Source organism: Xyrauchen texanus, chromosome 27, assembly GCF_025860055.1.
Source record: "Xyrauchen texanus isolate HMW12.3.18 chromosome 27, RBS_HiC_50CHRs, whole genome shotgun sequence".
NCBI lineage: Eukaryota > Metazoa > Chordata > Actinopteri > Cypriniformes > Catostomidae > Xyrauchen > Xyrauchen texanus.
Genome location: NC_068302.1, coordinates 6,759,020 through 6,785,718, shown reverse-complemented (window position 1 = coordinate 6,785,718; position 26,699 = coordinate 6,759,020). Strand labels below are relative to the sequence as shown.

At 38.6% G+C, this 26,699-nt stretch overlaps 1 protein-coding gene across 1 annotated transcript in view; it reads left to right on the top strand.

Annotated features, from left to right (window-relative positions):
- LOC127621527 (WD repeat-containing protein WRAP73-like) overlaps positions 1 to 23,492 on the top strand; it is a 30,927-nt gene extending 7,435 nt beyond the window's left edge. The window contains exons 5-13 of the mRNA XM_052095190.1: positions 5,551 to 5,623; positions 12,554 to 12,657; positions 13,019 to 13,105; positions 13,184 to 13,318; positions 13,466 to 13,543; positions 15,284 to 15,386; positions 16,940 to 17,065; positions 17,665 to 17,856; positions 22,829 to 23,492. Coding sequence (XP_051951150.1) covers positions 5,551 to 5,623; positions 12,554 to 12,657; positions 13,019 to 13,105; positions 13,184 to 13,318; positions 13,466 to 13,543; positions 15,284 to 15,386; positions 16,940 to 17,065; positions 17,665 to 17,856; positions 22,829 to 22,971 — 1,041 coding nt within the window. The 3' untranslated portion in view covers positions 22,972 to 23,492. The remainder of the gene's footprint in view (positions 1 to 5,550; positions 5,624 to 12,553; positions 12,658 to 13,018; positions 13,106 to 13,183; positions 13,319 to 13,465; positions 13,544 to 15,283; positions 15,387 to 16,939; positions 17,066 to 17,664; positions 17,857 to 22,828) is intronic.
- Positions 23,493 to 26,699: the final 3,207 nt, after the last annotated feature.

The following is a 26,699-nucleotide window of genomic DNA, read 5'->3' as shown; positions in this document are numbered from 1 at the left end:
TAAAATATGTGTTATGCACCGCCTTGACCATCTTTTATAAAGATCTTGACCATCACAGTGATATAAGACACATGTTCCATGAATCAACTAACAAGATATGTAAAGTTTGTCAAGACAAACTTTGATGTTGGCTTGATGAAGCCTTGTCTGAAAGTTTAAACTGGTTTAAAAAAAATTAAGATTGAAGAATATGGATGGATGGATGGATGGATAGAGAGAGAGAGAGAGAGAGAGAGAGAGAGAGAGAGAGAACCAAGTCTGTAAAATAACAGTATGTTGTGTTGTAAGGCAGCATAATAAACAATGTTTCCACCAAGAAATCCACTGAAAACCCTTATAAGTTGACTGCTCAATTTAGTAATGCCACCTCCAAAACTTGTGTAGTTAAGTTCATTTAACTTGGTGTTCATACAGAATGGACTTATCTATTTACTTTCAGGTAACTAGATGCAAGTAGGCTAAACACAGATTTGCTATTGAAATGTTGTTGTTTGAATTTAATAATTTAATAATGGACTAAATTTTAGGTCATGCTTAAATAATGAGGATTAAAATTTATTCTAGGTCAGGTAATTAATAAACATATCTCTACAGAAATGCATAGATACCTGTACTTCAGTTACACATGCACAAGGAGAACTGAGGTAACGGTAATAGGGTCCAACTTGACCAAAGGGGACACAGATCACCCTAATGGTTACATACACGAAACAACTATTTGCAACAAAACAACATAAATAATACTGCGAAAGTGCGAAAACTTCTAAGAATTCATAATAACAACTATTTATATTCCTCCATATATTGCCTTGGACCTAAGAAAAATTATTAAATAATTGAATTGCAATGGATTGCGGGTATTCCCCAAAGCATCAATATTTTACTTAGTTATTAACACTTAAAATCTTACATTTATGGATTTTTAAGAATATAAGTTCAAGGAACTTGGATATTTGAGCTATGAGCCCAAAACTTGACATTTCAAGTATTGTTTAATAAAGATTTTCCATTAATGACATCAGTAAGGTTTACAGTGTATAATTAATGAGCCTGATGCTATACTGTTTATGGTAACTTAGCAACTTGGTGCATTAATATAGAATTCAACTGATATGCAGTCACAGGTGTGCATGCATATTTATATATACACTCACCTAAAGGATTATTAGGAACACCATACTAATACTGTGTTTGACCCCCTTTCGCCTTCAGAACTGCCTTAATTCTACGTGGCATTGATTCAACAAGGTGCTGAAAGCATTCTTTAGAAATGTTGGCCCATATTGATAGGATAGCATCTTGCAGTTGATGGAGATTTGTGGGATGCACATCCAGGGCACGAAGCTCCCGTTCCACCACATCCCAAAGATGCTCTATTGGGTTGAGATCTGGTGACTGTGGGGGCCATTTTAGTACAGTGAACTCATTGTCATGTTCAAGAAACCAATTTGAAATGATTCAAGCTTTGTGACATGGTGCATTATCCTGCTGGAAGTAGCCATCAGAGGATGGGTACATGGTGGCCATAAAGGGATGGACATGGTCAGAAACAATGCTCAGGTAGGCCGTGGCATTTAAACGATGCCCAAATGGCACTAAGGGGCCTAAAGTGTGCCAAGAAAACATCCCCCACACCATTACACCACCACCAGCAGCCTGCACAGTGGTAACAAGGCATGATGGATCCATGTTCTCATTCTGTTTACGCCAAATTCTGACTCTACCATCTGAATGTCTCAACAGAAATCGAGACTCATCAGACCAGGCAACATTTTTCCAGTCTTCAACTGTCCAATTTTGGTGAGCTCTTGCAAATTGTAGCCTCTTTTTCCTATTTGTATTGGAGATGAGTGGTACCCAGTGGGGTCTTCTGCTGTTGTAGCCCATCCGTCTCAAGGTTGTGCATGTTGTGGCTTCACAAATGCTTTGCTGCATACCTCGGTTGTAACGAGTGGTTATTTCAGGCAAAGTTGCTCTTCTATCAGCTTGAATCAGTCGGCCCATTCTCCTCTGACCTCTAGCATCAACAAGGCATTTTCGCCGACAGGACTGCCGCATACTGGATGTTTTTCCCTTTTCACACCATTCTTTGTAAACCCTAGAAATGGTTGGGCGTGAAAATCCCAGTAACTGAGCAGATTGTGAAATACTCAGACCGGCCCGTCTGGCACCAACAACCATGCCACGCTCAAAATTGCTTAAATCACCTTTCTTTCCCATTCTGACATTCAGTTTGGAGTTCAGGAGATTGTCTTGACCAGGACCACACCCCTAAATGCAGTGAAGCAACTGCCATGTGATTGGTTGATTAGATAATTGCATTAATGAGAAATTGAACAGGTGTTCCTAATAATCCTTTAGGTGAGTATATATATATATATATATTAGATAGATAGCTAGATAGATAGATAGATAGAAACAGTTGAAGTCAGAAGTTTACATACACTTAGGTTGAAGTCATTAAAATAATTTTTTAACCATTCCACAGATTTAATATTGGCAAGACGTTTAGGACATTTACTTTGTGTATGACATTAGTAATTTTTCCAACAATTGTTGGAAACAACGAGTGTTTCACATTTAATTGATTATATCACAATTCCAGTGGGTCAGAATGTAACGTAATGACCATGGTTATGTTTGGAGGAAATAGGGTGAGGCTTGCAAGCCGAAGAACACCATCCCAACCGTGAAACATGGGGGTGGCAGTATCATGTTGTGGGGGTGCTTTGCTGCAGGAGGGGCTGCTGCACTTCACAAAATAGATGGCATCATGAGGAAGGAAAATTATGTGGATATATTGAAGCAACATCTCAAGACATCAGTCATGAAGTTAAAGCTCAGTCACAAATGGGTCTTCCAAATGGACAATGACCCAAAGTATACCTCCACAGTTGTGGCAATATGGCTTAAGGACAAAAAAAGTCAAGGTATTGGAGTGGCCATCACAAAACCCTGACCTCAGTCTGATAGAAAATGTGTGGGCTGAACTAAAAAAAGCATGTGTGAGCAAGCAGATCTACAAACCTGACTCAGTTACACCTGTTCTGTCAAGAGGAATGGGCCAAAATTCCAGCTACTTATTGTGAGAAGTTTGTGGAAGGCTACTAAAAACGTTTGACCCAAGCAATTCTACTGAATATTAACAAAGTGTGTAAACTTCTGACCCACTGGGAATGTGATGAAAGAAATTAAAGCTGAAATAAATCATTCTCTCTACTATTATTCTGACATTTCACATTCTTAAAACAAAGTAGTGATCCTAACTGACCTAAGACAGGGAAAGTTGTCTATGATTAAATATCAGGAATTCTGTCATAGTCTAGCGGGCTGTGCTCATGACATGGTGCTGATGCATCACGGGTGACTCAAGTTTGAGTCCTGGACCGTGAGGTCCTTTCTTGATCCCATTCCCACTTTTCTCCCTTGTCATTTCCTGTCTCCTCTCCACTAACCCTGTCATTACAAAGCCTAAAAAGTCAGGAATTGTGACGTCAACTGTATAATAACATCGTATTGTACCAAATTAATGTATTTACTTGTGAAGTAGTACATACACAGTAGATAGTTCGTTCAAATATGAAAAATTTCATCATTTAGGGTTAGGGTTATTCACCCTTAGTGTTATTCCCAACTCGTATGAATTTTTTTCCCCCGTGGAACACAAATGGAGGTGTTAGGCATAGGCAGTATTTTAGATTCAGGCATCTTTTTACCATACAATGAAAGTAAATGTGACTGAAGATAAATTCCTGCCTAACGTCTCCTTTTGTTCCACAGAAAGAAACATCATGGGATCACAAACTAATCAGATGTTCAGGATTGTATTAGAAAGATATATATTGAGAGAATGTTATTAAATGACAACAGTTTCAGTCTGCATTTCAGCACGTTTCCTCACCTCATTACAAGCAATCAAATTTGGGACAAGATGCGGCTTGTTATTTTGGTCCATCTTTTGGCATGTTCCCTGTTTTCCACTTGGTGTAAAGTGTTTTAAAGGAATGATCACTCAGCTGTCCTCACCTGCTGCATCCTTGTCAAATTTTTGGATCTTGTCAGCATTATCTATACTTAATCCTAAAAAAAGAAATTAAAGTTAAGTGCTATAATGTATATATTTAGCTTGGTTTTACTATTTTACTTAGTTTTTATTGCTAAGGGGTTTTGGGGCTTCCAAATGCATGCAATGTTTAACACTGGGATTAGCGAATGTGTGTCTAAACTAACTGGTAAAAGATTAGACGTAATATGTGTATATTATTAATGTGTTTGAAAAGTTAATTAATATATTAAAGTTTTGCTGTTTTACATTTTATTTAATTTTTTTTACATTTTATGAATTTGGCAGATGCTTTTATCCAAAGCGACTTACAGTGCACTTATTACAGGGACAAACCCCCTGGAGCAACCTGGAGTTAAGTGCCTTGCTCAAGGACACAATGGTGGTCACCACCACTCCACATTTCATTTAATTGGTTGAAATAATGCAATATTTTAGTCTTAAAAGAATGTTCCGGGTTCAATACAAGTTAAGCTCAGTCGACAGCATTTGTGGCATAATGTTGATTACCACAAAAATACATTTCGAGGTTAAAGTGAGGCACTTAAAATGGACGTGAATGGGGCAAATGTTTGGAGGGTTTAAACAGAAATGTGAAGCTTATGATTTTATAAAAGCACATTAATTCTTCTGTTAAGTTTCATGTATTATTTGAACTTTAAAGTTGTTTAAATCGTCATTATTACAGTGGTTTTAGGGTTTGTTGACATTACATCGTTAAAATGTTAAAATTGGCCCCATTTACTTCCATTGTAAGTGCATCACTGCAACCTTAATTTTTGCTCTTTTGTTTTTTTTAAGAAAATGAGGAATTAGTAGAAATAAATATTTGTGGTAATCAACATTATGCCACAAATGCTTTCCATTGAGCTTAACTTGTGTTGAACCCAGAACATTCCTTTAATTTTTTTAATGTGGTGATTTAGCTTAAATAGCTATCATAGCTTGAAATGAAATGCATTTATTTTGTTCCCATACCAACAAGTCCTTTCCCAATGGGTAACAATAGTTTGTTTCTCTATACGTCTAACTGAGGATAAAGGTACATCATTATCCATATTGTCATGATATATTTTCAACTCTATGACTGCAAGTTGTCTTGATTTCCTGGCATTTAAACCCATTCACACACTGCAACATCACAAAACTTGCGAAAGCTCAAAAAACTTGACTCAAAAAACTTCCAAGGATGCCATAAGTTGACTCAAAATTACTTAAAATAAGAGATATTAAAATAATTGAACTAAATGAAAATGCCAAATCTGCTACAAATCAACATATAGGCCTACAGTTTATAAACTTAAAGTTCCTGAAATTTCTGGAATTACAAAATGAAATATTAATAATTATTTTAACCTGTTGACACGTAGTTTCTGGGGGACAGGTTGTCAAATATTGTCTTGGACAATGTGGGGCCTTGGAGTAAAAAAAAGGTTCAAAACCACTTGGGAGTTTGTATAGTAAAACTTTTGTGTTTTATCTAACAGTTGAGAGTAACCGTTTGGTCCCTCTGCACAAAATCTGTATCCTACATCAAGTATCCTAAAGCCTGCCAGAAAGGTGAGTACATGTGAGTTATTGTGGACGGTCAGAATCTAAAAGCATTCAAAGGTATGAAATGATCCAATCTGAAACTCCATATTAAAGTAATAAGCCACTTAAGGCTGTGCATTAGTGATCTCACTATGTTGTTGTTAGGCGTGACACAAAGCAAAGTGGCTTAAACACCCTTAACCCTTAAAGCTCAGATTGGCCCGCCAAGTAAAAATAGTGATCAAAATATTAATAATCTTGACCAACACAAAATAGATATTTTACAATGCATGAAGGCATTATGACCAAAACTGAACAAAAGCTTTGAAATTTGCAGACAATTCCGTTTTGATATTTTATAAAAACTATTTGCACTCTACATTTTATTGTAATCAGTAAAAACATCAAATTGATCAAACAGCCATATGTTTATGAGTACTAGCTAATAACATACCTTTGACATACATGTAACATGCAAACAGATGGTGCTTATAAGCCGCGTTTTCACAAAACGGAACAAAAAATATCACATACCATTACATAGCGGAGAGGATACACAACGTAATAGAATGCATATATCACTATATAAGTCACACAAAGCACGTGCACACAGCATATAATGTGCAATCTGGCTAAAAACATGTTTGCTTTCCTAGATCAGATGATTTCATGAGAAATGATTGTACGTTGTACAGCATCATGGAGTGCTAAACCAATAGTATTAGGATTCAGACCGCTGCAACCAGAGGGGGAAATCATCCAAATGTGGGCAAAGAGGATCTTTCACTGTAATTACATATGGCCACCAGGAGATGGCGCCAAGTACATGACACAGACTCAATGATGGCTCAAATGACACAGAAAGGAACTGAATGAGATCTTGTTACTCATGCCTGCATTCATTGGAGAGAGAGAGAGCATACCCTTAGTCATTTTTGTATTTGCAGGTTTAATAACTATAGTTCTTATATGCAATTATTTTAAAACAAATGCAGTTTTTTGGTGCTACCTTATTTACACCCTGAGGTGTATAATGTCAAATCAGAAAAATATGAAAAAAGTTTAACTTTTTTTTTCTTCTTTTTTTTCCAGCAGTTACTTAGACTGAGAGTCTCATAATTGATCATAATCTATATCATTAAAATGTTTTTTAAAGTTTTCTTTAAAATTATACCAAACAATTGGCTCTCTTTGTTTTTTTGTTATATGCCTTGAATTTTGGGCATGCCATTAATATAGGAAATCTTTAAAACACCTTCGGAGCTTAAAGGGTTAATCATAGTATAATCACTGTATCACATGTTCTTATGTGGGCTATTGCTTTGGAAATGATAGGATATGCGGTATTACGGGGATGGTAGCTCTAATCCACACCTCCAATCTCGTTTTATTAATTGGTTGCCAGGTTTGGCAACTCCATTCTCTAATTAGCTTTTTTATTGTCTTAAGCCTAGGGATTCACTCCACAGCACTGTTAATGATTAATGGTATGTGTTCAATAAACACATGATGAGCACATATTATGAGCATTTAATACAGAAAACCAGCTAATTCCAAAGGGTTCACATACTTTTTCTTGCCACTTTAACCTTAAGGAGCCAATGTTCTTCTAACTTTGCGGCAGTTTGAAACAGCTTGCAAACTTTTGGGAACTTCACACCAGCTTTTAACATCTTACTGCCATTCGACTGATAAAGCAATATTTAAAACTTTATGTAACTATTAATTTTCACATCCGGTCAGATCACCTATGTGCATCCACGAGAGGGTTTTGTTCACGTGGCCTCTCGCATCACGTAAGCTCGTTGTCATGTACATGCAAGAAGTGAAAGCTGTTTACATACCAAAGCAAGTGCTAACACAAGCTCCTTCCCCTCTGTTGCCAACTCAGCAAAAAAAGAAACGTCCTCTCACTTTCAACTGATTTTATTTTTAGCAAACTTATATTTACACGTATATTTGTATGAACATAAAAAGATTCAACAACTAAGACGTAAACTGAACAAGTTTCACAGACATGTGCCTAACAGAAATGGAATAATGTGTCCCTGAACAAAGGGGGGTCAAAATCAAATGTAACGTCAGTATCTAGTGTGGCTCCAGTACATCTCCTCATGGACTGCACCAGATTTGCCCGTTCTTGCTGTGAGATGTTACCCCACTCTTCCACCAGGGCACCTGCAATTCCCAGACATTTCTGGGGGAATGGCCCTAGCCCTCACCCTCCAATCCAACAGGTCCCAGACGTCCTCAATGGGATTGGGATCTGGGCTCTTCACTGGCCATGGCAGAACACTTGGCAGGAAATCACGCAATGCCACATGCAAGTATGGCTGGTGGGATTGTCATGCTGGAGGGTCATGTCAGGATGAGCCTGCCGGAAGGGTACCACATGAGGGAGGAGGATGTTGCAGTGACAACAAGTTCAGTGCGATTATGCTGTGACACACCGCCCCAGACCATGATGGACCCTCCACATCCAAATCGATCCCGCTCCAGAGTACAAGCCTCAGTGTAACGCTCATTCCTTCGACAATAAACACGAGTCCGACCATCACCCCTGGTGAGACAAAACCGCGACTCGTCAGTGAAGATAACTTTTTGCCAGTCCTGTCTGGTCCAGCGAAGGTGGGTTTGTGCCCATAGGTGACATTGTTGCCGGTGATATCTGGTAAGGACCTGCCTTACAACACGACAAGCCCTCAGCCCAGCCTCTCTCAGCCTATTGCGGACAGTCTGAGCACTGATGGAGGGATTGTGTGTTCCTGGTGTAACTCGGGCAGTTGTTGTTGCCATCCTGTACATGTCCCGCAGGTGTAATATTTGGATGTACCGATTCTGTGCAGGTGTTGTTACACGTGGTCTATCACTGCGAGGACGATCAGCTGTCCTTCCTGTCTCCCTGTAGTGCTGTCTTAGGCATCTCACAATACGGACATTGCAATTTATTGCCCTGGCCACATCTGCAGTCCTCATGTCTCCATGCAGCATGCCTAAGGCAAGTTCACACAGATGAGCATGGACCCTGGGCATATTTCTTTTGGTGTTTTTCAGAGTCAGTAGAAAGGTCTCTTTAGTGTTCTAAGTTTTTATAACTGTGACCTTAATCGCCTACCGTCTGTAAGTGTCTTAACGACCGTTCCACAGGTGCATGTTCATTAACTGTTTATTGTTCATTGAACAACCATGGAAAACATTATTTAAACCCTTTTCAATAAAGATCTGTAAAGTTATTTGGATTTTTAAAAACTTATCTTGTAATACAGTGTCCTGAAAAAGGGACTGAGTTTATAAATCCGGAAAATGTAAACATGACAAATGACACATTCTCTAGTGCAGATATATTACTTGAATCATCATTGAGTGGTTAAAGACGCTGCTTTTATTGATCTCATTTGGATTCTGTTGATAGAATGAGGCACGTAGTCATTGAAAATATTGGTCATATCGGTTAATTAAATGTTATTAAATGCTCTTCAAATGTTATTAAAATGCTTAGCAACCTTGGTGGTGTCCAAATGTTCGCAAACAGTACACCATTGCTCAACTGCTTTGACCTTTTTTGTATCTTCGAGTGAAAAACTAAGACGAACTTTGCCATGTGTGTGTTAGAGCCTTTATTTGCTGTATATAAAGGTTTAATTGACCCCAAAATCAAAATTCTGTCATCATTTACTCATGTCATTCTATGCCTTTCTGCCAACAAAACATTAAAAATGTTGTATTTGCAAAACATTTCCAGTGACAAAAAAAAGGGAAACATGGGTTGTAACAATCAGATGTTATTTAAGAAATCATGACCATACAACTTATAGAACAGACTTTACTTCTATCCATCACAACCTTGTTTACATTCATGCCATATTAAATATAGCATCTACTTTGACTAAGGTCTGTTGCAGTGGGGATTTCTTTAAGACTGCAAGGGAAGCTCAGCTTCCCCTATAATGTCAAAAAAATAATGGTCAAATGTGTACTATTGTGTAAACAATTTATTGACTAAAAATGCGTTAGAACACGTTCATCTCGAAGACGAGTTCGTTCAGAATCAGCTACATTACATATAGCAGGTCGGCTGACTCGATTTACTTCTCATACATTCCCGTAGCGTCAGTGCATTTCCCTGTTGAAGCCGAGCGTCCATTGACTTCAATGGGGCTGCTCTGAACAGTTTTTTTCAGTGCTCCGAAAATAGACGGTCATTGGATAAATGCTGCGATTATGTCCCGCCCACGGACGCTCAGCGTCTCTGGGGGTGAATGAGGAGTGGGCTGGCCCGGACTCCGGGCTTCTGATTGGAGGATCTGTCGAAAGACTGCATCTCCTTTTGATTGACAGCGAATCTGTACTATAAGAAGTCACTGAAGCTATTTCGCGCTCAGTCCCATCGCGGATTTCTCAAGTGTAGTCGAAAGACAAACTGCTGCATCCTATTTCTTTATATTTGTTTGGCGAAATTGCTAGTCATTTTGCATAATACATTTCACACAATTATACAACACATTCCTTGTTTCAGTTTTACCAAGTTTAATATATTTTGTTTTAGAGCGTTCGTTCGTTCGTTCGTTCGTTCGTTCGTTCATTCATTCATACAGTAGGCTAGGCTAGCGTTGTACGGGTGAAACTGCGCACGATGGCAGACGGTGCTAATATTGTCGACCTGATTTTGGCGAAGCCATTTGAAAGTCTTCCTTACAAGGAAAAAATTAGAATTAAACAGCAGGGCAGATCAACACCTAAGATTGATTTAGTGCAAAAAATAGGGAAAAATAACAGGTCTTTTCAGCTCTCCTGGTATGACAAAGTTAGCTGGCTGACTGGAAGTGCTGTGACAAATAAAATGTACTGCTGGCCATGCCTCTTGATGAAACCATCTCACGGATGTATTGTTTGGTCAAAAGTGGGGTTTGGAGATCTGTCTAACTTTGACAGGGCATATAAAAGACATGAAAAGAGCAATGAACATGTGAGTGCATGTGCAAGACTAAGTTGCATGGGCAGGATCAGGGTTGAGCATGCAATCAATGAAGGTGCTCGCATTCAAGTGACTAAACATAATGAAACAGTCAAACAAAACAGGGCCTTCCTAAACCGCCTTATTGATGTAACATCCTTGCTTGGCCGACAGGAGCTGTCATTTAGGGGACATGATGAGAGTAGTGAATCATCCAACAAGGGAAATTACAGGGGAGTTCACAGAAACGTTATCTAAATATGACTCTGTACTGTCCACACTTAGAGTCCTCAACTGTGTTTTCTGGTATGTCCCATACTATTCAAAATGACTTGATCTCTGCTCTTGCAGCCATCATTTCTGATCAGATCAGAGATGAAATTCAGGATGCTCCCTTTTTTGGATGGCAGGTGGATGAATCAACTGATATATCCTGCCGTGCCCAACTCTCTGTCATTGTTCGCTGTGTGGATAGTGCAGGTAAAATTCAGGAGCGCTTTATTGGATTTTTTGATGTTTCTGGAGGGCGAGATGCTCAGTCCGTTTTTGATGTTTTAAATGAGAACATGCAGGCCTACAATTTTAAGGATAAGCTTGTGGCACAGACCTATGATGGGGCTGCTGTCATGGCTTCAGCACTCAATGGTCTGCAGGCCAAAGTGAAAGCAATAGCCCCAAGTGCAATGTTTGTGCATCGCTATGCACACAGACTGAATCTGGTGCTGTCACAGGGGCTAAATGCTTGCCTGAGTGCAGAATTTTTTTGCATCACTCTCTGGGTTTGGCACATTTTTTTCAAAATCCACAAAGAGGACGTCTTTTCTGGAGTCTGCAGGCTGTTCAAGGTTGCCCAGAAACGCTCCTACTCGATGGAATTTCACATCACGGATAGTGAGCACTGTGGCAAACAATTATGATGGCCTCCTGCAGACATTTGAAAACATCATTGCAGACACGACATTTGATGATGATACACTGGATTGTGCCAAAGGCTTTCTGAGGAAACTGGAGGATTTTGAGTTTGTGTTCATGTTGTACACATATGAACAAATCTTCACTGAGACTGATGTGGTCTTTGATGTTGTCCAGCAGAGGGCAATGGATGTTTTTACTGCAAGAAAAGAATTGAATCTCTTCTTGCATTTGTCAAAGAGAAAAGGTCAGAGGGGCTTTCCAAGCTGTTTATGCCAAAACAGCAGATCTCACATCAGACCCACGAGATGAGCCCATGAGAAAGCCGTCTGACCCAATTGCAGGATCCCCAAGAGCACTACAGAAATCTCTACATGGCCATCCTTGATAACATCTTGGAGCAGATTCCTCAACGTTTTTCAAATTTGGAAAGTATGCTCTTCTTAGAATTAGTCAATCCAGGGAAATTTGATGACATGAGACAAGAATTTCCAGAGGAGGCCTTCCAAAGTGTCCTGAAAAGTTATGGCCATCACTTTGATTCAGGGAGACTGAGGTCTGAACTTCAAGTCCTGTATTCAGATCAGGACTTGCAGGGTAACAGGGGAAAGCTGTGTGATTACTTGGTGTTCCTCAAAGACATGGAGTTGGACAGTGCAATGCCTCAGCTTTACAAACTGTTCTCATTAATGGCAACAATTGGAGCTACATCTGCAGGTGTAGAAAGGAGCTTCTCCTGTTTAAAGCGTCTCAAGTCCTATACCCGTAACACAATGGGCCAAGGTCGTTTAAGCAGCCTAGCTCTGCTGGCCATTGAGAAGACACTGGTCAAGTCACTGGAAAAGACGCCTAGTTGGTACGACAGAGTCACAGTGCATTTTCTCGAAAAGGAACGTAGGGCAGAATTTACTTTTAAATAAGTTTATAATGTAGGCCGAAAATGAGCTTCCCCTCTTTGAAAGACCAGCAGCCGCCACTGGTCTGTTGCCACCCCAAACTCAACAGCTTGTTCAAATCTCATAACAGCACATATTCTCTAGAAAATACATTTGACAGTTTATAGCATTAAATGTATGAATGTGTTGTTTCAGGTATGGACTTCACTGCAGATGGCCATTATATGGCGCTGGCGGAGCGACGGGAATGTAAAGACTACATTAGTGTGTTTGTGTGCGATGACTGGCATCTTCTCCGAGTGAGTACACCTGTTCTCTTCCATTCTCTCAACCAAAGGGAAGATTAGAAGTATGTAATTGTGTGAGGGCCTTTACCTGGCGGCTGAGCCGTGGTGCTCATGCAGCAGACACAGGTTCAAATCTGGCCTGTATTGGAAATATGAAAGCCTCAATTTATAATATTGCACATGCAGAATTAAATATATAGAGGCTTAATAATTAAGTTAATTTGTCAGAATTCGAGGGTAAATAAAATAACTCTGCACAACTCTCGCAATGTTAAGAGAACCACAGTTCTCCCAAAATTGGCAAACAATTATTTTAATAATTTGTTTCTTATGATAATGTTTCTTATCACTTTTCGTGTTATTTTGTGTTTAGCATTTTGAGAGTGAAACTCAAGATCTGGCAGGGCTTGAGTGGTCCCCTAATGGCTGTGTGCTTGCGGTATGGGATAGCTGTCTTGAGGTGAGCTTCTATTATGGAACATTCTACATAACTTCAAAATTATTAACTAAATAGAGAAATGTCTCTTTCTTTCCTCAGTATAAAATGTTGTTATATTCACTGGATGGTCGCCTGTTGTCCTCCTACAGTGCTTATGAGTGGTCTCTAGGCATTAAATCTGTCGCTTGGACTCCCAGCAGCCAGTTCCTGGCTATTGGCAGTTATGATGAGAAGGTTTTAACTCTCTTTTAGAATTGTATATTGAAGCTCTATTTAAACCCTAGATTTTGTGCATGTATTTATTAAAAAAATACGTAACCTGCTGCATCAGGGAGAGGGATTCTTGATATGAGGTATAAGATTTGATTGGCTTTTTAACAGGTTCGGATCCTGAATCATATAACCTGGAAGAAGCTCACAGTGTTTGAACATCCAGCCATCATCAGCAACTCCAAAGCAGTAGGTAACGGGATGAGTTGGGGTATTGAGAGGACTGTTTGAGAGACATGATAATGATTGAGGGTGCTTAAATTCTTCAGTGCTACGGAGCGCAGCTCGCATAGTTTTTCATTAAATTTGACCCAAATCACCATCAAATTTATCTATTTTTTTATATATATTTAACTGTATAGTTGAATAATCATTTACATAAACCTTAGCCAAATACATTTAAACTCAGATTTTCACAATTCCTGACATTTAATCGTAGAAAACATTCCCTGTCTTAGGTCAGTTAGGATCACTACTTTATTTTAAGAATGTGAAATGTCAGAATAATAGTAGAGAGAATGATTTATTTCAGCTTTTATTTCTTTCATCACATTCCCAGTGGCTCAGAAGTTTACATACACGTTGTTAGTATTCGGTAGCATTGCCTTTAAACTTGGGTCAAACATTTTTAGTAGCCTTCCACAAGCTTCTCACAATAAGTTGCTGGAACTTTGGCCCATTCCTCTTGACAGAACAGGTGAAACTGAGTCAGGTTTGTAGGCCTCCTTGCTTGCACACGCTTTTTTAGTTCTTCCCATAAATGTTCTATCAGGTTGAGGTCAGGGCTTTGTGATGGCCATTCCAAAACCTTGACTTTGTTGTCCTTAAGCCATTTTGCCACCTCATAATATCATTATTTTGTGAGGTGCACCAGTACCTCCTGCAGCAAAGCACCCCCACAACATGATGCTGTCACCCCCATGCTTCACGGTTGGGATGGTGTTCTTCGGCTTGCAAGCCTCACCCTATTTCCTCCAAACATAACGATGGAAGTTATGACCAAACAGCTACAATTTTGTTTCATCAGACAAGAGGACATTTCTCCAAAAAGGAAGATCTTTGTCCCCATGTGCACTTGCAAACTGTAGTTTGCCTTGGTGGTTTTGGAGCAGTGGCTTCTTCCTTTCTGTGCAGTTTTTCAGGTTATTTCGATATAATACTTGTTTTACTGTGGATATAGATACTTGTCTACCTGTTTCCTCCAGCATCTTCACAAGGTCCTTTGCTTTTGTTCTGGGATTGATTTGCACTTTTCGCTCCAAACTTCGTTCATCTTTAGGAGACAGAATGCGTCTCCTTCCTGAGCGGTATGATGGCTACGTGGTCCCATGGTGTGTATACTTGCATACTGTTGTTTGTACAGATGTACGTGGTACATTCAGGCATTTGAAAATGGCTCCCAAGGATGAACCAGACTGTGGAGATCCACAAGTTTTTTTTAGGTCTTGGCTGATTTCTTTTGATTTCCCCATGATGTCAAGCAAAGAGGCACTGAGTTTGAAGGTAGGCCTTAAAATACATCCACAGGTACACCTTCAATTGACTCCAATTAGCCTATCAGAAGCTAATTGCCTAAAGGCTTGACATCATTTTCTGGAATTTTCCAAGCTGCTTCAAAGCACAGTTAACTTAGTGTGTGTAAACTTCTGACCCACTGGAATTGTGATAATTAAAAATTACAAGTGAAACAATCTGTCTGTAAACAATTGTTGGAAAAGTTACTCGTGTCATGCACAAAGTAGGTAAATGACTTGCCAAAACTATAGTTTGCATATTTAATCTGTGGAGTGGTTAAAAAAATTTGTTTTAATGACTTCAACCTACGTGTATGTAAACTTCTGACTTCAACTGTAAATACATTAAAAGAATGAAAAATATTGAGATAGTGTTTTTGTTGAAGATTCTGGTGAAATTGTTATTTTCTTCTAGGTTTTATTTAAGGAAATGGAGAAAAGAGCTGTTGTTGGTAGTGAGGATCTTTCTGTTCATCAGCTGACTGTGGGTAACTCTCTCTTCAGTACACAGAGCAAATGTAAGTATCATTAATCTTATGGTGTACAGCTCAAAACAAAGTTCTTGCTTGGTAAACTATGTTCACAATGTGAGAAGGGTCTCTATTGTGTGTATTTGCACAGACAGCACTGTCTCTGTGGAGGCTGTAGTTAGGAGGAAGGTCATTATGAATGATGATAAACTATTTTTATTGCTAGACTATTGACAGAGGTCTGCAGATGCCACTACATAAATCTTACCAACAAAAACATGTATTGTCTCATTGTAACATGAGATCAGCATTGCTAAGCCCCCAAAACCCATTTTAAAATGCCCCACTTGCTAACACATGTAAATAGCATTTAATAAGATATAATGTATAGTAGTTTATAATACTATATAATAATGCATTCTATATGACATATAATACCTAATAAATTGAAATAGCTTACATATTATATATTTGCAAAACTTAGAAATATTTTGAAATGGACAAATCGTGGCTTTTTTTTTTTTTCATTCTGATGTACTATATAGACACATACTAATATACTACTGGTTACAATGTAATGCTTCATTCCCAGTTCATCCAGGTATTGAGCTCATTAACATTAATGACATTTACACAGGGGTTGATTTTTATTCAAACTAACAGATTTGCATTTTTTTCTTTTTGTTATATGAAGGTAATATTAAAACTTTTTTTTTTTTTTTTAATCAGGCCTTTATCATTTATTTTTGGTACTTTTCAAATGCCTTTTCTGTGTAGATTTGACAGTTTTAGCCCTTTCCCAGACCCAGAATTCCAATATAAAAATACATAAAACTAGGATAATCTAAACAAAAAGAGAAAAAAGCTTAAAAGTAGTCAAAAGTTAGTGTTCTTGTTAACCAAGTTGACAAAAGTGTTAGTGAAGAGCACGCTCTAGGTGAAATGTGAGTCTAGTGATGTTTGAAGAAAGCAAAGTAAATTCAAGGTAAAAATCACTTATTTTTGAGCGTCATTTCCAATCGAGCTGTAATTTTACCAAATAATGCAAACAAAATGTGAAAATATTATTGAGCTGTGAAATTAGCCTTAGCAAGACGAAGGAGTCTTTATTCCAAAAAAAATTCTATTTAAATTTCTATTAAATAGAATGCAGAATTGCTGGAAATGACACTGTGGTGGGATTTTTTTTTTCCAGAAACGATTACAAAAAAGACAAAAATCTTCTGTGATGTATGTGCATACAGGTACACTGTTGGTTGACATTGGTGCACATACACATTGTTTTTAACATTTCAATTTTTCTTCTTCTTTTTTTTGCATTGTTACATAATTTTCATTATTACATTTTTCTCCCCTCAATGCAGCTGGATTTTACATTTGATCTTATTTTTATCATTCCCATTATTCTTTATGATTCTTTTTAGATTCTAATTAATTTAATACAGCAATCTTTTAGTGTTTGATAAAGATTTTTTTGTAGAAATCTATAGAGTTTTTCTAAGTTAATAAATTAAAGGTAGCACAACATAAATATAAGCATTACATTTATGAGAAAAAGTGCTTTCTCATTTGATCTAATAGACTGCAATACCTTATTTCAGATGAAATCACACAACTGCCAGCCAAAGTTTCAGTGGTCAAGCCGGATCCAGATCATGCAAACCCAAAAATTGGCATCTCTGCAATGGCTTTCAGTGCAGATAATCGCTATCTTGCTACAAAGGATGGTGAGAATGTCATATTTAACAGTCAAGTATCTTGAATATCAATCAAACGGGGTTTCCACCACTATTGGCCAATTCATTTTCATGAATTTACTAGTCGTTTGCTGGATAACGATTTTATTTATTTCACTTTATTTAATATTCCATGTCTTTTAAGATTGTATTAATTTCCATGATTTCCATGCTTGCAAATCACATTTTTAAAGTTCCCTGACATGTCTCAAACTTGGCGACAGCAGCAGATTTGAGAAGCATTAAAGTGTTCCAAACTGGTTTGGATTTTCACAACCATTTGTTCCCTTGCTTCCTGGGAAATTCCCTTGTATTTAATACACAGAGCTGATTCTTGCCATTGATGTGCTAACAAATGTCCTGACAAATGTGCAGGCCTCAACATTAAGGATTGTCTATTGGGGTCAGTGAGTTTTGGGTATCTTAAAGGAACCATCACATTCCCTTTCAGGCCACTGCTGTGTTGTTGCAAAATCTTTCATATGATGATCATGTACATGTGATATTCATAGACTCAGGTTGAAGTGTGTGTGTGTGTGTGTGTGTGTGGTGTTAATATTGAGATGCTGACACTATGAATCCTCCGTCAGATAACATGCCACAAAGTGTGTGGGTGTGGGACATGCAGAGACTTGGTCTGCTGGCGGTTCTGGAACAAACGGCTCCAATTCGCTGCTTTGTCTGGGACCCACGCAGACCTCGACTGGCTCTCTGCACCGGAAACTCCAAAGTTTATCTGTGGTCACCAGCTGGCTGTGTGTCTGTTAATGTTCCAGTGGAAGGTATGAGTCCAGATTCACAACAGTACATGTCACAGCATTTCATTCAAACATGGTTTTTCCAAAAACATGCATTTAATTTATTCTGTGTGTTATAATAGTTCTGTGTGTTGTAACAAAGCAATAAGCCATGACAGCTGTGCAGTACACCGTGACCAGATAATGTGACATGCGATAAAGTTATCTTTTCCTTTTCCATTCGATTTCTGCTGCGTCTGCTAGTCCCGGCCACTGTGAAATCTCATTGTTCCAAATTCCTGTTCCTCATAATTGTAGGTTAAACATCAATTATGTTCCGATTGGCTGTAATTGTGGTACGCAGCAGTTCACGTTTAGTGTGGACAGACAAATTTCTTGTCGCTGGAATCTTATTGTATGGCGTCTTGTTTGGAATGTTTTAAGGTGGTCGCACAACGGACGTCCTAAAATTAGGCAAAAAAAAAATTCTATGATTGTACGCACACGGTGCCACTTAGCTTCCTGGAGGCTTTTGGAGAATTCTGCCATGCCACTGACATATTTTTCATTAAATAAGTATTTAAATGTTTTTTCCAGATTAAACTCGACCAAAAAATTTGACCTAATCAATGCAAGGCTTATATCTATAAGCTTTGCATTCTCTAAAAACACTTTTTACCCAAACACGTGTCATTAAACCTTCCCTCGGATGGAGCCACTGCTGAGTCATGCACAGAGTTTCTAATTAAAAACATGTAAGACGAATGCTACCATTTTTAAGGTACAATTCAAGCTTTACAGATGTGTTATTTGATCCATGACACATATAAAATACTCAGTGCCAGTATATCGAACCATTTGTATGAAGAATCACCTCCCCCCCCCCGCAGACAATAGAAATTGTTAAAAAAGTTGGACATGTCTAGACAAGTTTTTTCCCATTTAGATCAGAAAATGAACTTGCGTAACGCACTTGAGTATTTGGGAGACCACACAATCTGTAAAAATTTTGTAAATTGAAATGAACAATCCAGAAATCATATTAGTGACAGAGGGCTCTATTTTCGTGACCGCGCAGCGCTAAGCACAACAGCTGTGCGCAACATCTTATCCAATTTCTCTATTTTCGTGCCAGCGCAAGTGGGTGTGGGTGGGAGTTATGCGCTATCTGTGGGTGTATGCACGCAAACTGTGGGTGTATTGAATGCTAATGAAGTGGCACAAAGCACACTTTGCTTTTTTCCTGAGAAATAGGTAATTACTTCTAGAGAACAGAGATAGAGATATGGCTGGGTATCAGCACAGATGCCCCAATATGATTTTGATTCACAAGATTTAGATTCTCGCTTCGATTCAATTAATATAGATTCAATAAAAATCTGAAATTCAGTAATTCTATTTGCAGAGATGTTTCTAAAACTGTACAGGGAACACCAGTTTACAAATGGTGAATTAATACAAATAAATTAAAATAGTCTCAAACCTGTATATTAAACTCTTTATTTCAGGTTCACATGGGTACATGCCTTAAAACAGACCCCACCTCTCTATTTCAAAAGCATACAATACGAGTATCCAGAATTTTGATTCAAAATGATAGTTGAAAATAAAGGGCAAGTCAAAACACTCACATGCCATGTTCAAAAAGGATTAGGTTACTTTACATTAAAGATGTGTCAGAACATCAAATCTCAACACATTAACTAACATGGCGGCTGCAAGCCTATGAACATTGTAGGAAACTGGCTCAAACTAACACTGCCTCATTGGAGATTGTAATTTTTTTTGCAAGAAAAGGAGCATTCTCTGGTAAAAGACAACTTCTTTGAGCTTTTACAATGTCACCAGTTGTGGAGAAGATCCTTTTAAGGACCAGTGTCCCAGCTGAACACAAAGATAGCGTTTTGCCTGGTGGGACAAAAGGGGGTACTTTCCCTTATGCATACTCCACCACTTAAGTGGATCTTCTGAAAGAGGTACAGGTGTAACTTCCCTGTATTTGACGACCTTTTCCATGCCCTGTCTGCAGCATAAGTGTTGGCCCTTGTGGCCGCTGGTGCATAGGCTGCCCCAAGCAGATCCAACAGTGCACAGGATTCTTTTGACCACTTTGGTTGGGAGGGGTCATCATCACCTAGGGTTTTCTGCTCCTGTACAGGTGCACTGCCTCCAATACCAGTATTATCAGGTCCTTGCTGCTGATAGAAACAAGGAAAATGTAAATGACTCACAATGGAATTCAAAAGTGTTGCCCATTTCTACCATACAGAAAATTAATTTAATTTACTATATTTATGTGCAATTTACACAGTATGGATATCTTCCAATGTCCAAATTGTCTATAAATGGAAATCTGAGCTTTCCTTGTGGTATAACAGATAAACGTACTAAAAAGTAAATATTTGTTTTGTGTGTTTTGTTTACATTTTCAGTTTTAAAACTTTATACAACTTACATCAGGTGTCTTAACTTGCTTCAAGAGTGAAGATCTGACTGAAGATAATTCTTGTGAATGTGTCCTTGCGGTTCTCGTCAGAGATAAAAGGAAGGGTCTTGAAACAAGGGTCAAGTGCTGATGCAACATGCGGCTTCTCTTTCAGATTTGCATATCTTGAAAGATTGCACAAGCACATTGGAATTGCATTACAGCACATGCGCACACACACACACTTACAATTAACCAGTAATGTAATATGTTATCACACAGATGTTAAATTTTATAGATAGTTATAGCTTTTATTGTAAACATACCTTAACCTCAAGTCGTGGTGCATGGCAGATTTCAGTTCCTTAATGATGGTGGAATCACTGTTAGTCTGGCGCATCTCAAGTAGCTGTGCGTGCAACGTTGCAATAACAGATATGTACCGGAGTTCTCACCAGACATCGCTAGCGTTACAGCCTTCATCAGCCGAAGAGCTTTCATGTCTGCCTCTGTCAGGGTGCAAAGATCCTTTTAGTTCCCGTGGACTTCAGGAGAAAGCAGTGTAGCTGAGTTTGCTGGTTGTTATTCCAAAATTTGGTCAAGCATATCCAGCGCTGTTCCACCTGGTCACCATCAATTTTATGTTGGCGACAAGGTACATTCACGGAACGTATCATGTTGGCAGCACTGTCGGTCACAATGACCGGATCTTTCATAGTCAGCTCCTACTCTTCCAAAGCCTGTAAAAGCATTGCAGATATATTTGCCCCTGTGTTGCTAGCCTGCATAGCCCTGGTCTGAAACACATTTGAAATGAGAACCCAGTCATCATACAGTATATAAAGTGGCAGATAATTGTGCCATAGGTGTCTTGGCTCCTTGACATCCAACCGTTTGTCGTACGTGAGGGCCACCCTGTCCGCTGACTGTAGGGACATAACAATGTTTCTTTTTACCTCGTTATGCAGTCTCTGGATTTCCTCTTCACTCATCTGTTTGTGGCTAGGGATAGCATAACTTGGCTCCAGCACATTCAACATGTAATGGAATCTGTCGTTTTCCACAACGTATGTATGGCCTTATATATTTGCAAATAAAAATTGCAATTGACTCTATTTGAATTAAATTGAGGAATTTTGCTAATAAGTGCATTTTCTATTTTCTGTTGTTGATTTGGTTGTGGGGGTGTTGAAACCTGCCTGTCTGTGTGATGTCTTGTCAAATGGTAACATAGATTTGTAGTGTTACTACTGTACTTAACCTCAGCATTGCAAATCATGCATATTGCTTTGCTCCTGTCAACAGCATCTTGGCCGTCATGCTTGCGAAAACCAAAATGGTTCCATTCCGCTGCCTATTTAATTGAAGGTGTTAATGCCGATGTGGTGGCATCCGCCATGTTAAGCACTGAATGATTTAATCAACAGGATTTCCGTTTGCACAAGGCATCTAGAGGAGATGACTGGTTATAAAAGCATTCATATTAATCAGATCTTGTAGAATCTTATGTTAAACTTTTGCAGAATAAATACAGAAAAAGATCGATTCATAGCATTTGAGAATCGATAATGAATCGACCAAATTAAAAAAACAAAATCTTGAAAAAAAATTCATAATTTTGCCCAGCCTAATAGAGAACATAAAACACATCCATTGCGGTCCAGAGCAGCGCAGCTGACAATACAGTCACAAAGTAGGGGATGCATTGCATACTGCCAGTTTACACTACCAAATTCTTATGAACGGGCTGTCTTCATTTTAATCAATGTTGCTTGACATGAAACTGAATATATGGTGCAATAACTGGAGAAGAACCTCAGAATTAAATTGCACTTGACCCAGCCCAGTTTTGCCAAACCACTTACGCCAAGACTTAGCAGCGCATGCTCGTACGGAAATATCAAAACGTCATGGACATGCACACTGAATTCCCGGTATGATGTATCACATAGCGCTGCACTCTTAAAATAGGGCCCAGAATGAAGAAGGGTTGGCACTCTCAAGAACATGTAATATTTAAGTTTTATTCCTTGCGTGACAGTACAGTACATGTAGAGGGAAGACCATCCAAAATGCTTTGAAACCTGCAGACCTGAGATTGAAAGATTGAAATCATGATATGGACCACAAAATGCTGTGTTTTTAAACAGTTTGGGGAGTTATGGTTGTTTGCTGTCAAACAGACTTCGCTTGGTACATTTTCCTCGTTTTGCTCATTACATGCCTGATTAAATTACATAAAAAATCATCCTCAAGGAATATAATATTGACTTTAACCTAGGCTAGAAAATTGTAAATAGGCAATTTCTCAGAAGTATGCATTTTTGTGGTTTTAACGCATAGGCCACATAGAGAAAACGCATAATAAATATTGTCCTTCGCTCTAAAAATGGCTCTGTTCCTAATATGGCCAACTGTTGAGTAAAAACAAAAGCCAAAGCCAGTTTTTACTTCGATTTGACAAGTGTGAATGTTGGACCTTGGTTACAGTAATTTAAAGTTGAGGGAATTGTTACCACTTAACTGTACCGCACAGCTTCTCGTGGAGATGTGGCAACATCTCATTGTTATATTATGTGTTTGTGTTCATAGGCAGTTTTCAGGTGCAGTCTCTGTTCTGGCACTGCAGTGGAGGCTCACTCATCCTCCTTTCGAAAGAGCAGCTCTGTCTCTGTTACATGGACACAGAAGAGAAAGACCAAAGCACTTCATCAGACTGCAATTTCACAATATAGGACCAGTTTCTGCTGATCAACTGCTCCCATGAGAGTAGAAGAGACTCATATAAGAGATCTGCTTTCCAAAGAACACTAGGAAATACACTGTGTGCCTGCAAAAATACCTCAGCATTTGCGATGTGGTTTTGAAGTTTTCAGGTGACATTTTTACTGAAATTTAAATAAAAAAATCAAACATGATGAAAATTGTCAAATTAGCTCATGCCACAAGGTGTCACATTCTAGCCTTTAAGGCAACAAAATGTAGTGCATTCTGTGATTTTTTTTCACCTATAGTTGTTGTAGTGTTGATGGCCTTTAGACAAGATACTTAGATTTTACACATGCTTCATTAAGGACCAAACATTTCTTAGAAATGCATCAAACTTATGTCACTTGAGATTTACAGTGATTCTGAAGATGTATTTTTAAAAATTAATGTCAGTTGTGAATGTGAATATTTTTGCTTTGAGGATAATGTTTGTTGTATTAGAATGTATGTATATGTTTGGAAGCTAGGGTTTTTTTTAATAAAATTAGAGCCATTTGTAATAAATGTTTCCTACATTGATGTTTCCCTTAATAACTGAGATATATATATATATATATATATATATATATATATATATATATATATATATATATATATATATATACAGGTGAAACTCGAAAAATTAGATTATCGTGCTAAGTTCATTAATTTCAGTAATTCAACTTAAAAGTTGAAACTAATATATTATATAGACTCATTACAAGCAAAGTAAGATATTTCAAGCCTTTATTTGATATAATTTTGATGATTATGGCTTACAGCTTATGAAAACCCCAAATTCAGAATCTCAGAAAATTAGAATATTACATGAAATCAATAAAAAAAGGATTTTAAATACAGAAATGTCGGCACTCTGAAAAGTATAATCATGCATATGTACTCAGTACTTGGTTTGGGCCCCTTTTGCATTAATTACTGCCTCAATGCGGCGTGGCATGGATGCTATCAGCCTGTGGCACTGCTGAGGTGTTATGGAAGACCAAGATGCTTCAATAGCGGCCTTCAGCTCTTCTGCATTGTTTGGTCTCATGTCTCTCATCTTTCTCTTGGCAATGCCCCATAGATTCTCTATGGGGTTCAGGTCAGGCGAGTTTGCTGGCCAATCAAGCACAGTAATACCATGGTCATTGAACCAGGTTTTGGTACTTTTGGCAGTGTCAAGTGTCAGTGTACTTTTGGTGCCAAGTCCTGCTGGAAAATGAAGTCAGCATCTCCATAAAGCTTGTCTGCTGAAGGAAGCATGAAGTGCTTTAAAATGTCCCGGTAGACGGCTGCGTTGACTCTGGACTTAATAAAGCACAGTGGCCAAACACCAGCCGATGACATGGCTCCCCAAACCAACACAGACTGTGGAAACTTCACACTGGACTTCAAGCATCTTGGATTGTGTGCCTCTCCATTCTTCCTCCAGACTCTGGGACCTTGGTTTCCAAATGAGATGCAAAATTTGCTCTCATCAGAAAAGAGGACTTTGGATCACTGAGCAACAGACCAGTTCTCTTTTTCTTTAGCCCAGGTAAGATGTTTGACATTTGAAGCCCATGTCCAGGACCCGTCTGTGTGTGGTGGCTCTTGATGCAGTAACTCCAGCCTCAGTCCACTCCTTGTGAAGCTCCCCACACATTTGAATGGCCTTTTCCTGACAATCCTCTCCAGGCTACGGTCATCCCTGCTGCTTGTGCACCTTTTTCTTCCACACTTTTCCCTTCCACTTAACTTTCTATTAATGTGCTTTGATACAGCACTTTGAGAACATTCAACTTCTTTTGCAATTACCTTTTGAGGCTTTCCCTCCTTGTGGAGGGTGTCAATGATGGTTTTCTGCACAACTGTCAGGTCAGCAGTCTTCCCCATGATTGTGAATTCAACTGAACCAGACTGAGAGACCATTTAAAGGCTCAGGAACCCTTTGCAGGTGTTTAGCTGATTAGAGTGTGACACTTTGAGCTACAATACTGAACCTTTTCACAATATTCTAATTTTCTGAGATTCTGAATTTGGGGTTTTCATAAGCTGTAAGCCATAATCATCAAAATTATATCAAATAAAGGCTTGAAATATCTTACTTTGCTTGTAATGAGTCTATATAATATATTAGTTTCACCTTTTAAGTTGAATTACTGAAATTAATGAACTTTTGCACAATATTCTAATTTTTCGAGTTTCACCTGTATACACACACACACACACACACACACACACACACACCCTGATCAGCTATAACATTAAAACCGCCTAATTGTGTAGGTAGTCCTCGTGCCGCCAAAATAGCGCCAACCTGCATCTCAGAATTGCATTCCGAGATGATATTCTTCTCACCACAGTTGTACAGAGTGGTTATCTGTTACCGTAGACTTTGTCAGCTTGAACCAGTCTTGCCATTCTCTGTTGAACTCTCTCATCAACAAGACATTTCTGTCAACAGAACTGTAACTCACTGGATAATTTTTTTTTTTGGCACCATTCAGAGTATATTCTAGAGACTCTTGTGTTTGAAAATCCCAGGGAGATCAAAAGCTACAGAAATACTCAAACCAGCCCAAAGTTTGTATCTGGATCAGGTTGATCCAATCCAATGTTGCTTTGAAAAACCAGCACAAAAGAAAGATGGATTACCTGATCCTGGATAGCAAAACATGGGATTTCATTCTGATCCAGATTAAACTTTTAAAACCCAGTTTTGAATACTGAATTTTCACACAACAGTCTCTAGAATTTACTCTGAATGATGGCAAAAAAAATAATACAAAAAACAAATGAAAACATCCAGTGACGGGCAGTTCTGTGGAAGGAAATGTCTTGTTGATGAGAGAGTTCAACAGAAAATGGCCAGACTGGTTTGAACTGATAAAGTCTACGGTAACTCGGATAACCGCTCTAAAACTGTGATGAGAGGAATATCTTCTCAGAATGCTATTCAGAGATGCGGGTTGACGCTGTTTTGGCAGCATGAGGGGGATCTACGCAATATTAGGCAGGTGGTTTTAATGTTGTGGCTGATCGGTGTGTGTGTGTGTGTACCTATATATATAGTACGTACACACACACACAGTTAGTTCCAGTCCTCGAATCTGATTGGACAAGAGAAGTTCCATGAGCACTGATGGTGTGACAGCATCAGCACTCACGCTTACTGTGTGCCTCACTCCGCTTGTGTTTGTGCTGTTCTAAACTGAAGTGTAAGCGTAGTGCATGTGTTAGGAGCTACTTCATCTTTTGAAATGACATATGTTAGCCAGCAGGTGGTGGCAAAAGATAATTTTTGTGTGTAATATGAGCCAGTTAGTGACATAAAGTGAATCCATTAGACATTGTTTACATAGAACAGCACTCTGTGAGTTTCCACACTGGATACATACTGTTTAAAATGGCGGAGGACATCGCTGTTTCTATAGTGAATGACATTTGCGCACCGGCTACCCCGAAATAGAGAGGAATACCTTGCTTGGTCGTCTATTCCACTGAGAAAGCTGACCTTCAGAAAGCTGTAAGCATCTCTGATTGGGTGTGGTAACAGATGATCCACATGCGCGCGCTCTCTCTCTCTCTCTCTCTCTCTCTCACACACACACACACACACAGACAAACACACACATCCATCTATTCTTGTTTATCCAATGACCGTATGCTTAAATGTTTGAAATTAGTTTTGTAGACACAAATATAATTGTGTCACCATATTAATTTAATTATA